The sequence below is a fragment of the Pan troglodytes genome, chromosome 16 (assembly GCF_028858775.2).
Source record: "Pan troglodytes isolate AG18354 chromosome 16, NHGRI_mPanTro3-v2.0_pri, whole genome shotgun sequence".
Lineage (NCBI taxonomy): Eukaryota > Metazoa > Chordata > Mammalia > Primates > Hominidae > Pan > Pan troglodytes.
Window position 1 is genome coordinate 40812578 of NC_072414.2, and position 14349 is coordinate 40826926.

At 37.6% G+C, this 14349-nt stretch overlaps 1 protein-coding gene across 2 annotated transcripts in view; it reads right to left on the reverse strand.

Annotated features, from left to right (window-relative positions):
* Positions 1 to 204: 204 nt before the first annotated feature.
* Positions 205 to 14349, reverse strand: part of SHC4 (SHC adaptor protein 4) — a 147064-nt gene continuing 132919 nt past the window's right edge. For both annotated transcript variants that reach the window (XM_054666913.1, XM_510385.8), the window contains 2 exons: positions 9570 to 9823; positions 205 to 921 (listed from right to left, as the gene is read on the reverse strand). In XM_054666913.1, coding sequence (XP_054522888.1) covers positions 766 to 921; positions 9570 to 9823 — 410 coding nt within the window. In that variant the 3' untranslated portion in view covers positions 205 to 765. The remainder of the gene's footprint in view (positions 922 to 9569; positions 9824 to 14349) is intronic.

Below are 14349 nucleotides of genomic sequence, written 5' to 3' on the forward strand. Positions count from 1 at the left end.
ATATAATGAAATCAGAAATGACTGATAGATTTGGCCTCTTCAGCTTGTCACATGCTGTATTTAGACAGTCTGAATAGCAAACACTGAGAAATGCTAGGCCAGAGGATTTGGGCCCCAATCCTTTTAACCAGCAAATGGGACAGTCCAATGAAACAGACAGCCATGTTAGTGGCTTTTGATTTGATTCCACTGACATACACACAGTTCGAATTCAATGTCATATTTATTTTAACATTGCAGTGAAAAATGCTGCTAAACAGAAAATGTAATAAAGTCAATAAGGCTCAAGAAAATTGCTTATTTTTTGTAGCAAGAAAAGCTTTTTTTTTGGCAAATGGTTCTATAGTCATAGAACATGAAGATACTTAGAATTAATCTCCCAATATGAAAATGTCCCCCAAATTATCAAGTTGAAAGGCACATACCACTGCCCCAGCAGTTCATTCAAGTTGTCGTTAGCATGTGAAATTTTAGTTGTGCTTTTAGCTTGTTATCAATGCAATATGGCCTTAAAAAGTGACATCCGTGCATACATATAATTTCTTTTAAAATGACCAACCCTCTTCCTCTTTTCTGATTTTCATTTCTGAAGACCAATTTTTGTTAGTTCTTCATTTTATAGAGGACCTGGTCCATGATGGTCTTGGAAAGATGCACTTCACAGTTTGTGCTCTATTTTATCTACAAACAAAGTTTAAATTATCTTTGTGTCCTAATACAAAATGGGGTTTCTTGAAATATCAGTGTGATGGTGCTTCAATACTGTCATTTGTTGGAATGCAAAAGTGCTGGATTATTATCTTTTCTCACTGGTTGTTTAAGGCTTACTTCGCTTCCAGAGGAGATGATTGGCAAACTGTTATCCATATGGTATCTGATAAGGTGGCCGACATTATCAAATACATGATCCTTGGTCCTCACCTTGAAAAAGAAGTACAAATATATTTAGGTTAAATTATAGTAGTTCTCCTGAAAGATATAAATAATAAGCGGGAAAATGCCAGATATATCCCTAAAGTAGATACTTTGCTGAAAAAAGAAAAGGTACTTTTTTTTTTTTTTTTTTTTTTTGAGACAGAGTGTCACTCTGTGGCCCAGGTTAGAGTGTAGTGGCACGATCTCGACTCACTGCAACCTCCACCTCCTGGGTTCACGCAATTCTAGTGCTTCAGCCCGAGTAACTGGGACTACAGGCACGTGCCACCATGCCCGGCTAATTTTTTTTATTTTAGTAGAGATGGCGTTTCACCGTGTTGCCCAGGCTAGTCTCAAACTCCTGAGCGCCAATGCCCACCTTGGCTTCCCAAAGGGCTAGGAGAAAAGGTGCTTTTAAACTCTGTAGTCCCTAGTCAACAATTTTCTCATTCCTCATTACCATTTTAAAGCAACCATTCCCATAAGTTAGGAAAATGGTAGGCACTTGTCACCCAATCCAAATTTGCAATCAGCCTCTTTGCAGCATTATTGTTTGGTATATTCTATGTCACTATCTCTATAACTATTTAACTGGTTTGTATACAAACATGAATCCCAGGATTGTAATTATCTTCTGTTAACCAGAGTGCTTCCATATCACCTTGTCTCTGTCAGAAGCAGGCCTTTCTGGAGAAGTCCTACCTCCTATCTCTCTTTGGAGGCTCAGCATTCCTGTCTTCTCCAAGAAGCCTCCTCAGACCTTTCTAATAGGCATTCATGTGTCCTTCCCACAGACTTCATAGTAGCTGATTCACAGATATTTGTTGCATGGAACTTACTGTCGGCATGCCAAAGAAATTCAATTTTCTTATGGCATGCCTTCTATGGAATTCCCTTCCTAGTACCCTATGCATAGACAGAAGCTGTACATTACTATCCATTGTGGCTCTACAAGCTTGGTGGCCTGGTTATACAAGTGCTCCTGTTTGGAGGATGGCTAGGAACCATCCAGGAAAGGGGAAGGCATGCAACAAGGCAGCACCTCGTTATGTATTTCTGCCAGCTCTCCTACAAGGGATTCTTGGAGTTCTGTCTAGATGTTGGTTTTTGCCGTATTAAAATCATGCATAATTACTGGAATAATTAATATAATTTGAATATGGACTATGACTTAGATAGTATTGTACAAATGTTAAGTTTCCTGATTTTGATCTTTGTACTATGGCTATGGAAGAGAATATCTCTGTTCTTAGGAAATACACATTCAAGGATTTACAGAAGAGGACACAATGGCACCAATTTGCTCTCAAATGGCTCCAAACCTCAAAAAGGTTTTCCTCTCCTCCATCTCATTCCCATCCCACACCAAATCAGCTGACCAATCCTTCCATTCTATGTTCTTAATGCCAAGTCACTCTGCCTTCTTCTTTGTATTTCTTCTGCCTCCATTCTGCCTCAGGCTGTCACTACTTTTTACCTAGAAGCCTCTAATTACTCTCTCTGTCCCTGGTCTTTCCCCTTCTCTTTAATCAATCCTGTATACAAGTGTGAAATTAATCTTTCAAGTACAGAGATTGTAAGCAGGCCACTCTGGCTGAATGCCCCGTATGCTTTAGTTTGCTAGGGGCTAGGATAGGGAGGGGAGGTTACGCACAGAGAGTTTCAACTATTTTGAATTAAAAATAAGGAGAGTTCCTATAAAACTCTGGTTTTATGACTTATTTGAAAAAATTAAAAACTGGTCCCACTAGGCCTCTGCTCTGCATGACAGCATTTGGTTGGAGCTGAGTGGTGACTGCCCCCTTACACAGGGTATGTGCCTTTTTTAACACAGCCCACTGTACCTTATGCTCGCACTATCCCCTGCCCAGCTTTATTCACTTACAGTACTGGCCTAGTCCTGCAGACACTTGTGTTTGTAACCTCACCCACACAAGATTTTTCATTGTGGTAAGAAACATATAACATGAGATCTGTCACATATGTATGTGTGTGTGTGTGTGTGTGTGTGTGTGTGTGTATATCTGTTATGTAACAGTTAATACTGTACTATACACTTAACAGATTTTTAAGTGTACAGTACAATATTGTTAACTGTTAAGTACAACGTTATACAGCAGATCTCTGGAACTTTTTCATCTTGCATGACTGAAACTTTATACCCATCAAACAGCAACTACCCATTTCCTTGAGAACACTGTAGCATAGGACAGGATTTCCCTCTTTTCTATGGTTGTTCTATGGTGTTCCACTATATGGATATATCATATTTTCTTTATCCATTTATTGTTTAGTGGATCTTAGTTTTCACCTCTTGACTATTGTGAATAATGCTGCAATAAACATGGGAGTGCAAACATCTTTTCAAGATCCTGCTTTCAGTTCTTTTGGATAATTACCCAGAAGTGAGGTTGCTAGATCATATGGTAGTTTTATTTTTAATTTTTCGAGAAACCTCCAAACTGTGTTCCATAGAGGCCGTACAATTTTACACACCCACCAATAGTGCACGAGGGCACCAATTCTTCATATCCTTGCGAACACCTGTTATTTTCTTCCTCTTTTTAAAAAAATAATGGCCATCTTAACAAGTGTGAGGTATTATCTCACTGTGGTTTTGATTTGCATTTTCCTGATGATTAATGATGTTGATTGAGCATGTTTTCATATACCAGTTGGTCATTTTTTGGTCTTTTTGGAGAAATCTCTATTCATTCAAGTCCTTTGCCTATGTTTTCATTGGTTGCTTTTATTTTTTTGCTATAGAGTTGTAGGCGTTCCTTATATATTTTGGATATTAACTCCTTATCAGATACATTGTTTGCAAATAGTTTCTCTCATTCTGTAGGTTGCCTTTTCACTAAGCTGATTGTTTTCTTTGCTGTGCAGAAGCTTTTTAGTTTAATGTAATGCCACTTCTCTAGTGTCCCTTTTGTTGCCTGTGGAAATACCAGTTTTCCTTCTGCCTCTAGTTTCATTCCACTGATACTTGATATGATGTCAGCCTCTTAAATTTGTCAAGACTTGTCTTGTTATCTAACATAATCTATTCTGGAGAATGTTTTGTGTGCACTTGAGAAGAATATGTATTCTGTTGCTGTTGGATGGAATGTCCTGTATATGTATGTTAGATCCACTTGGTCCATAGTGTTGTTCAAGTTCTTTTTTTCCTCATTGATCTGTCTGGTGTTCTATCCATTATTGAAAGTGGAGCATTAAAATCCCCTACTATTATTGTTTTGCTGTCTATTTCCCCCTTTAGTTCTGTCAATGTTTGCTTCATATATTTGGGTACCCTGATGTGCATATATATTTATAATTATTATATCTTCCTGAAGAATTGATCCTTTTATCATTATATCATGTCCTTCTTTGTCTCTCTTGATATTTTGACTTAAAGTTTATTTTGTCCGATATAAGTATGGCCACTCCTGCCGTTTTTTGGTTATCATTTTCATGGAATATCTTTTTCTAAACTTTCACTTTCAACCTACGTGTGTCCTTAAATCTAAAGTGAGTCCTTGCCAGGCACGGTGGCTCACGCCTATAATCCCAACACTTTGGGAGGCCAAGCAGGTGGATCACCTGAGGTCAGGAGTTTGAGACCAGACTGGCGGACATGGTGAAACCTCGTCTCCACTAAAAATATATAAATTAGCTGGGCATGGTGGCGCACCCTTGTGGTCCCAGCTACTTGGGAGGCTGAGGCAGAAGAATCACTTGAACCCAGGAGGTGGAGGTTGTAGTGAGCTGAGATTGTACCACTGCAATCCAGCCTGGACAATAGAGCGAGACTCCATCTCAAAAAAATAAATAAATAAAATAAAGTGAGTTTCTTATAGATAGCATGTAGTTGGAGCTTGTTTTTTTTTTTAATCAATTCAGCCACTCTATGCTTTTTGATTACAGAATTTAATATATTTACATTTAAAGTAGTTAATACTAGAGAAGAACTATTACCATTCTATTTTTTTCTGTCTTAAAGCTTTTTTTGGTCCTGTTTCTCCTTTCTTGCTGTCTTCCTTTGTGTTTCATTGATTTTTCATAGTGAATAGGCTTTAATTCCTTTATCATTTTGTTTTGTGTATCTTCTAGAAGTATTTTCTTTGTGATTATCATGGGGCTCGCATAAAACATAGCTATAACAATCTATTTTAAACTGATAACACCTTAACTTCAATCACATACAAATACTCTACACTGTTATTTCTCCACACACAATTTTATGTTATTGATGTCACCAATTACATTTTTAAATTTTGTGTATTCATTAACATATTTTATAGTTACATAGTTATTGTTGCATAATAACATTTTGGTTAACAACAGACTGCATATACAATGGTGATCCCATAAGCTTATAATGAAGCTGAAAAATTCCTATTGCCTAATGCAATTGTCCTGAAGAATTGACTAATGAGTTGTTGGAACTGAAACAGGAAGGCATAGCTGAAGAGGAGGCAAAAGGAAAGGAAAGTGCAGGCAAAGAAAAAGAAGAAGAACCCCCCAAAAAATTAACAATAAAGAGTTTAGCAGAAGCTTTTTCAGACCTTAACAAGCTTCTTGAAAAGACTAAAAACATGGATCCCCAACACCAAAAGGTTTTCATTAATAGAAAAGAATGCTCATGTTGCATTATCTGCATACGAGCAAATCTATGATGAAAAAAGAAACAAAGCAAGCAAACCGCCAAGGTCATATTTCTGAAAATAGTGACACTTTCTCAAGAGACTCAAGCAGGTCCTTTAGGAGACATTCTAGAATAAGGCATTGTTATCATAGGAGATGACAACTCCATGCAAGTTATTGCTCCTTAAAGACTGTGGAACAATATGTGGAGATAGAAGACAGTGATATTGATGATCCTGCCCCTGTCTAGTGCTAGCCTAATGTCTGTGTTTCTGTCTCTATTTTTAACAATAACAAAAAAGTTTAAAAATAAAAAATAGAAATAAAAAATTTTAAAATAGGAAAAACCATATAGAATAAGGATATAAAGAAAGAAGATATTTTTGTACAGCTCTATAACCTATATTTTAAGCTAAGTGTTATTACAAAAAAGTCAAAAGATTAAAATAATTTAAATGTTTACAAAGTAAAAAAATTACAGTAAACTCAAGTTAATTTATTATTGAAGAAAGAAAATTAAAAAAATAAACTTAGTGTGGTCTAAGTGCATAGTGTTTATAAAGTGTGCAGTAGTGTGCAGTAATGTCCTAGGTCTTTACATTCGCTCACCACTCACTCGCAGGCTCATCTGGAGCAATTTCCAGTCCTGCAAGCTTCATTCACAGTAAATGTTCTACATAGGTATACCATTTCAAATCTTTTATATCCTATTTCACTGCACCTTTTCTATGTTTACATACACAAATATTTACCATTGTGTTACAATTGTCTACAGTATTCAGTACACTAACGTGCTGTATAGGTTTGCAACCTACAAGCAATAGGTTATACCATATAGCCTAGGTGTGTAGTAGGCTATACTATCTAGGTTTGTGTACATATATTCAAAAATGTTTGCACAATGAAAAAATCATCTAGCAATGTATTTCTCATAACATTTCCCCATTGTTAAGTGATACATGACTTATTTTTCACATTTTTGTCTTTTAACTTCTATAACCAGAATTAAAAGTTATTTACACACTGCCATTATAATATTACAGTATTCTGTGTTTTTCTATATATTTACCTTTACCAGCAAGCTTTGTACTTTCATATGCTTTCATGTTACTGTTTGGTATCCTTTTGTTTCAACTTGAAGGACTTTAGCATTTCTTGAAAGGCAGATCTAGTGCTAACAAACTCCTCATCTTTTGTTTATCTCAGAAAGTCTATATTTCTCTTTCATTTTTAAAGGATGGTTTTGGCCAGGAATGGTGGCTCACGCCTATAATCCCAGCACTTTGGGAGGCCAAGGCAGGTGGATAACCTGAGGTCTGGAGTTCAAGACCAGCCTGGCCAACATGGCAAAACCCTGTCTCTACTCAAAATACAAAAAATTAGCCAGGTGTGGTGGCGGGCACCTGTAATCCTAGCTACTTGGGAGGCTGAGGCAGGAGAATCACTTGAACCCAGGAGGCAGAGGTTGCAGTGAACCGAGATGGTGCCATTGTACTCCAGCCTGGGCGACAAGAGTGAAACGTGGTCTCAAAAGAAGAAGAAGAAAAAAAGAAAGGATGGTTTTGCCAGATGGAGTAGTCTTGGTTGGCAGTCTTTTTTCTTTTAGCATTTTGAATATATTGAACCCACTGATAGTCTTACGGTGGTTATGATAAATGTGCTGACAGTCTTATGGAGGCTCTCTGGCACATAATGAGTCTCTTCTCTTGCTGCTTTCAAAATTCTCTGTTTTTGACAATTTGATTATAATGTATCATGATGTGAATGTCTTAGGGTTCCTCATAGTTGGAGTCCATTGGTCTTCTTGAATCTGATGTTCATTCTCATCCCTTACTTGGGAAGATTCAGACATTATTTCTTTAAATAAGCTTTCTGCCCCCTTTCCCTCTCCTTCTTCTCCTTCACTCTCTTGTTTTTGAATTCCAATAATGCATAAACTGGTCTGCTTGATGGTGTATCACAAATCCCTTAGGCTTTCTTCACTTTTTAAAAGTAATATTTTTGTTGTTGTTCCTTTTTCTGAAGAATTTCAAATGACCTCTCTTTGAGTTTGCTGGTTTTTTTCTTCTGCTTAATCAAGTCTGCTGCTGAACCCCTCTAGTGATTTTTTCAGTTCAGTTATTGTATTCTTCAGGTCCAAAATTTCTGTCTGCCTCTTTTTAATATTTTCTTTCTCTCTGTTGATATTCTGACTTTGTTCATGGATGGTATTATTGAGCTCATAGAGCATCTTTATTATACTTATTTTGAATTCTTTGTCAGTTAATTCATATGCCTCTGTTTCTTTAGGATCTGTTTCTAGATATTTATTTTGTTTGTTTGTTTGGGCCATGTTTCCCTGATTCTTTTTGAGTTTCATAACTTCGTGTTGGGATCTATGCATTTGAAAAACAGCCACCTCTCCCTTTCCTTACAAACTGGCTTCATACAAGGGAAGAATCACACCAACCAGCCCAAATAGAGATTCTGGGGGTCTCCAAAACCTTCTGTGGGGGGACGTGACTTTTCTGGGCCTGTGTGTTCAATTTTTCAATTACAGAGGTTTGCCAGTTTTTCAGGAACTTGTAATCTCTTTCTCCTTCTGATGTCTGTGGCACTGCAAGTTCTCTTGTTCTATAGCAGCAAGCCACCCCACTGTCCCTTGTTCTCCATGGTCACAGGCATCCAAGGTATGCCAGCTTCCTTTCAGTGCCCCAAGTGGCAGGACAGATAACTGGTTTATCAGGTATCCCTCCAAAAAGCTGCAATTCTGGACACACTTCACTCCCCTCCCTCCCTTCTGAAGGAGAACCTTCAAGTTGTGTGCTTTCTCCTATTTGTACTGAGGAGTGCCAGCTGCAGCAAGCTATCCTGTGCTCTTCTTTGTTCTCAGTGGCTCCTGGCATCCAAAATATGGCAGTACCATGAGCACTCCATGTGAAGTGAGACAGAAACCAGTCCCTCAGGCAACCCACTGAAAAGCCAGAACATGGCATGCAAGCTCTACTCTCCTCTTTCCCCCATTCCCCCAAGGGAGAGGTCATGAGACATGGAATTCCTTCCTGCCACTGAGCTATGCTGATTTGGGGAAGGAGATGATACAGATAAAGTGAAATTGTTCTTCTTACCAGTTTCGACATGACTGTTTTCAGCTCTATGCTCACCTGAGGTACTGCAACTTTTGAAGTGAATTCTGTGGTTCTCATAAAGGTATTTTGGTCAATATAGGGTTGTTAATTCTGTGTTTCTTTTGGGGGAACAAGGGCTGGGACTTCCTATTCTGCCATCTTGCTGATGTCACCACTCACATGGGCTTTGATTGCATCATTTGTCTCAAAACTGCCAATGCCTCCCCACTGCCTGGCAAATTAGGCATTTCTACCCCATATTGATGGCTCTAACTTACCTTTCCCAAGATAATTTTCTGTCTACAGGCATCCTTTGCTACGGTCATTCATCTTCTATTGGCTTAATACCATTCTATTACTCTGTCTGCACCTATGGTTCCTTCTCTATACTCCAAATGTCCCCCTTTTGAAATCTTGCCTTCTTTCAAGGTTTGCTTTACATGATGGACCCTATAAGAAACCTTCTTAGTTTGCCTCAACCAGAATGACCTCTCTGTTCTGAGAAACACCATAATGCTTTGGTTGAACCATTCTTATCCCATTCAGCTTTATATTATAATTATTTAAGCACTTGTTTTATTAAATTATCAGCACTCTGAGAGCAAGGACTATGTATGTGATACTGAACAACAAACAGCCGCAAATTCCTTTATTTCTATATAGCAGGTATTCATTTAATTCATTGAATTGAATTGAAAAGGGCAGAAAGAGGCTGTCCTCTGCTTGATACTCCAGGGTGGCCTCCTACTCTAACCCCTCCACTACCCTCTAGTTAGCATGTCCTGCTCCAGCTGGAAGGTTCCAGAAAAAGCAAATACTTAGCCTTGAGCACTATTCAATACCAGGTTTTGGAAATCATTCAGGGTATGCTTAATAGAACAACATCCTGTGAAACCTCTAATGAGAAGTCAATGATACCTTGCCTTCAGGATCCACCAGGAGAAGATGTTTTGCTTGGCCTCCCTGTAGTCCACTCAGCACATATTGGCCAGGGGATGTTGCACTCTCTCGAACCAAAAAGTCCCCATCCTTTACCAAGAGGCTCTCTGCCGCCTTCCTGCTCAGCTTGCCATGATAGCATTCTTCGCTCCACAGCTGCTGCTTAATGTGTGGCAAAGAATGTGAGCTGGCAGGCTGGGCTGTGGCACCCGGCTGAACAGTTTCTGGTGCCTCTGAAGTCAGAACACAAAGAGAGACATCATTGAGTTACCTCTTCATCCATTCATTCATTCATTCATTCATTTATTCACTCAGCAAATATAACCTGAGGTCCTACTGTGTGCCAGCCATTGTTTAAATAATACTGCTTGGGGAACAAATGAGGTTTTTGTTTTCAGAACTCCCAACAGGCTTTAATTTAATGGTAGATCCAAACATTGCCTTTGGCTTCTGTTACCAGGGAAGCCTTGCCCAGGTGCAGGAGTTTTTCTTTCAGATGGGAAATGGAACAGACCCATGAGAACAGCTTTTATAACTGCAGAGAGAGGCTCTTTATGTCCTAGGGGTTGCATGTTAAAGAGAAAAAGGCTTATGCTATACCTGGATTACAAATAATTTCTACAATGTTTCCAAACGCTTTGAAAATAGCTATAATAACTTCAGGCCATCCCCACTTTTTAGCATTTAGCTCTTGTCCCACCTTTTAAAAACCAAATTATTAGTGTGTGTCTAGTCATTCTTCTGACCCAAAACTTCAAAACTTTGCTAAACCTCACAGCATTCCCACTAAAGGACTACTTTGTTGTTTGTGTCATTCACCTGCCTGGACAAAAAGAGTTGATGAGGTAAAAGAAGACAAATCATCAGGGAGGAACAGCCCAAGGCAGCTCCCCAAGGCACTGCTGAATAAGTGTTGTCCAGAGTTGAGAGCACTGGGGATGGGAAGGGACCTCCAGTTAGCAGTTTATAGTACTATCCACACTCATAATAGTGATAATAGTTACTGCGTAGTTCTCATTTATCAAGTGTGATAGAAACTGCTAAATGCTTTATATACATTATGTTGTTTAACTCTCAAAATTAGACAGCAAGGAAATGAATCTTTAGAAAGGGTGGCCAGACAGGATGGCTCATGCCTGTTATCCCAGCACTTTGGGAGGCCGAGGCAGGTGGATTACCTGAGCTCAGGAGTTCGAGACCAGCCTGGGAAACATGATGAAATCCTGTCTCTACAAAAAATCAAAAAAAAAAAAAAACAAAAAACAAAAGCCAGGCATAGTGGCACATGCCTGCAGTCCCAGCTACTTGGGGGGCTGAGACAAGAGAATCGCTTAAACCGGGGAGGCAGAGGTTGCAATGAGCCAAGATCGCGCCACTGCACTCCAGCCTGGGCGACAGTGAGACCCTGCCTCAAACAAACAAAAAGGAAGGTTAAGGGACTTAAATTTACACTGCTAATAGTTGTAGATCTGAAATTCGAAACAAGGTCATCTGACTCCAAAGCCTAGATTCTTAATTACTAAACTCTAAGGTCCTTGCCTTGGATGTGAAAATCTTTCTTTTAGTGGAATCTAGCCACTCTGCTTTAGTAGTACCCACAGAGGTCCCTAGCAGGTAGCAAGGCTAATCTTACTTGGGGTAGCCTTCAGCATCTCCAGAACTAATAATGTAAAATTCTTATGTCTGAAACCAGGTTCTTATGTCTGAAACTTGTATGTTTAATAAGGCAAATTTACCAGGAAAATAACCATAGAAACTAGACTTTGTTTGTTTTTTTTTTGTTTTTTTTTTTAAACACAAAGTGTCTTTGAAATAGAAACCAGTCTTTATCTTCATAAACACAAAGAAGTGTTTATGTGTCCTTAGGTAAGAGTCTTGCAAATGAGAAATTATCTTGACTATGAGTTTGTATGACTACAATTTACACACGATCATCCCATGAAGTCACTGGTGTAGGCAACCAGTGTCCTGTAGTCGTAATTCAATTCTACTGTTAATACGTTATAGTTTTGTCCCTACTTGAGGGCTTCTTTCTGCACACAGTTATAATGAGTATTCACAAACAGATCTTTTAAAAAATATCATTAATCTAAATCTAATGGCTGGAAACACTCTCTTCTACAATCAAATCTTTCTATTGTTGCCAGAAATAGCCTGATAAAATGTATGCAGATTTGATGAATAATACTTGTAACTGGCCTTAGTGCTGCCTGCTTTCAGGCACAATGGATAACTTCTAATGAGTAGCCATGTGTGTGTTTGTGTGTGTGAAAAAGTGTGTGAGTGTGGGAGGAATGCATGCACGCAGTGTGTGGGTATACACATCTTAATGCGTGATGGCTTTTGGTCTATTCTGAGGTTATGGTGAAGAGCTTTTCGACAAAGACAAAACAATAGAAAAACAGACATTATATCATCTTGAAAAGAGGCAATGGATCGTGGGCCAACCAGAGGAAATGGACAATGTTTCCCTAACAGTTTCCCAAATTAGCAGAAGGACAAGATACTCCGCTGGGAGATTTCAATCATCCAAACATTTGCTGAAAATCTGATTCTGCCAGAATAGATAACAATTTGTTTATTTTGTTTAATTTTAAAAGTCACACATACTAGCTTTTTAAAATCTAGGAAAGAGAAAAACAAATAAAATTAATCACCTATGGTCTCATCACTAAATAAAACCGCTCTTAACACTGTGGTACATTATCTATTATCTTGCTCCTTTTCTAATGCATAAGTTGACTTTGAAAATAATAATTATAATCTAAATATGGTTATTTATATATAATTTATGTGTAATATTTAATAAATTGCTGAATTGATATAATCATATTTTCTGAGAAGAAGTAGTGGAGGTTAAGGAAGTAATAAGGAAGGCCAATCTAGATTTAATTGAAACCATAAAAAAGTGATAGGACTTATGGAAGATAGTAATCATATCATCTTGGAGTTCCTATTGGCACTTAAAGACATATTGTTCACAATCAGACCTTCAAGAAAGCACAGTATAGATATGGCTATCCACACCCAAATGGATCTAATGGGCAAAAACCTCTAAAAGGGAAAATACAGTTTAAGGAAGAGAAAAAAATCTAACATGCAAAATCTGGATTAAATAATTGAAAGTAATCTCAATGAGAAAGAAAGGATGAGACATTTAAAGAAACCAATATGAACTGTAAAGATGGCACACTGATGAATCCCATTTTTTAAAAGCACCTGTATACAATTTTTATAGTATTAATTATTATTTTAGCAAAGCACTGGAAAAATTGATATGTCCATCAATAAGGGACTGACTACATAAATCATGATGCACTCATACAATAGAATACTATAGAGCAATTTAAAATAGTGAAGATTGTATGTTTATACAGACAAATTTCTAAAAGAGAAGAGTAAAATAAGGAGGTATACAAGGGGATTATTATAACTGAGAGCTGAAACAAGAAAGCGGAGCGTTGTCTTGTTTGACATCAGCTGAGAATGTGCACATTGGGTGATTGAAAATTTTTGTTGCTCCGTGCATGGCCACAAATGACACGAAAGGACCATGACTATTGATTTTGGAGTTACAACTAAATTTTAGCAAGTAAGCTAATTCTCAAATATGGAATCTGTGAATAATGATAATTGACTGTATACTGTTTATTAGTATGGATTACTGGGTGTATGAAAACTCTAAAATAAAAATGTATTTGCATTGAAAGGAAAAATATGTTCATTTACACAAAGTATCCGAAAATTTGGTAGAAAAAGATGTTAACATGAAATGTTAAGCATAAATGAGAGAGAGGTTCAGATAGTACCCAGAGAAAAATTATTTGTAATGTAAAGGAAGAATTAAATGTCTGTGAGACATGTTACAAAGGCATAGCAATTAGTATATAGTAATTAAGATGCTGGTTGAGAAAAGGCAAGTGGTCCAACAGAAAAAACATAATAAAGATCCCAGAAACAACTTCACAAATATACTAAGAGCTTGATATAATAGAAAGTAGCATCAGGGAAAAGAGGAGACTACTCAATCAATAGTGTTTGGAAAATTGACAAACATGGATAAAATTAAGTTAGATCCCCAACCTCACATAATCTATAAAGGTCAAGGGGAATAAATATTTTATTATGAAAATAAAACTATGAAGCCAATATTTAAAAAATATAATAGATATTGGTTAAAAAAGAGAAAATTTAATCCAAAGCAAGTAGAAGGAAAACATAATAAAAATAAAATGGAAATCAGTGAAATTGAAAACAAAAAACAACAGAGAAAATTAAACCAAAACCTGGGCACATTGGAAAGATAAATAAAATTAATAAACCTAAAAGAGGACTGATCAAGTAAAAAGGTGAAAATTACCAATAACAGGAAAGAGAGAAGGGATATCACTATGGATGTTTTAGGCACTAAAAAGACAATAAAGGAATATTGTGGAAAACTTCATACGGAACTGCCTCTAAGCTAATAAAATGGAATCCTGCCAAGTTTTCAAGGAAACTACATTGCCAAAGAAATCACAATCCCTTCTAGTCCATGGCTTTTGGCCCCTGAAGCGAACTCTAATCTCTCATGACCACAGTGGGAAATAGCCTGTAAAAGTGGCGAAGCCCCCAAGAAAGGCACTTTCTCCAATATCTACTTTAAGTATGCACATGAAGAACAATGGTAGGAACAACCCAGATGGCATCATCTGGATCCACAGATGACAGTGGACACCAAAAGTCCTTTCCTAAAGCTGAACCAGGATCCAAGCAAATC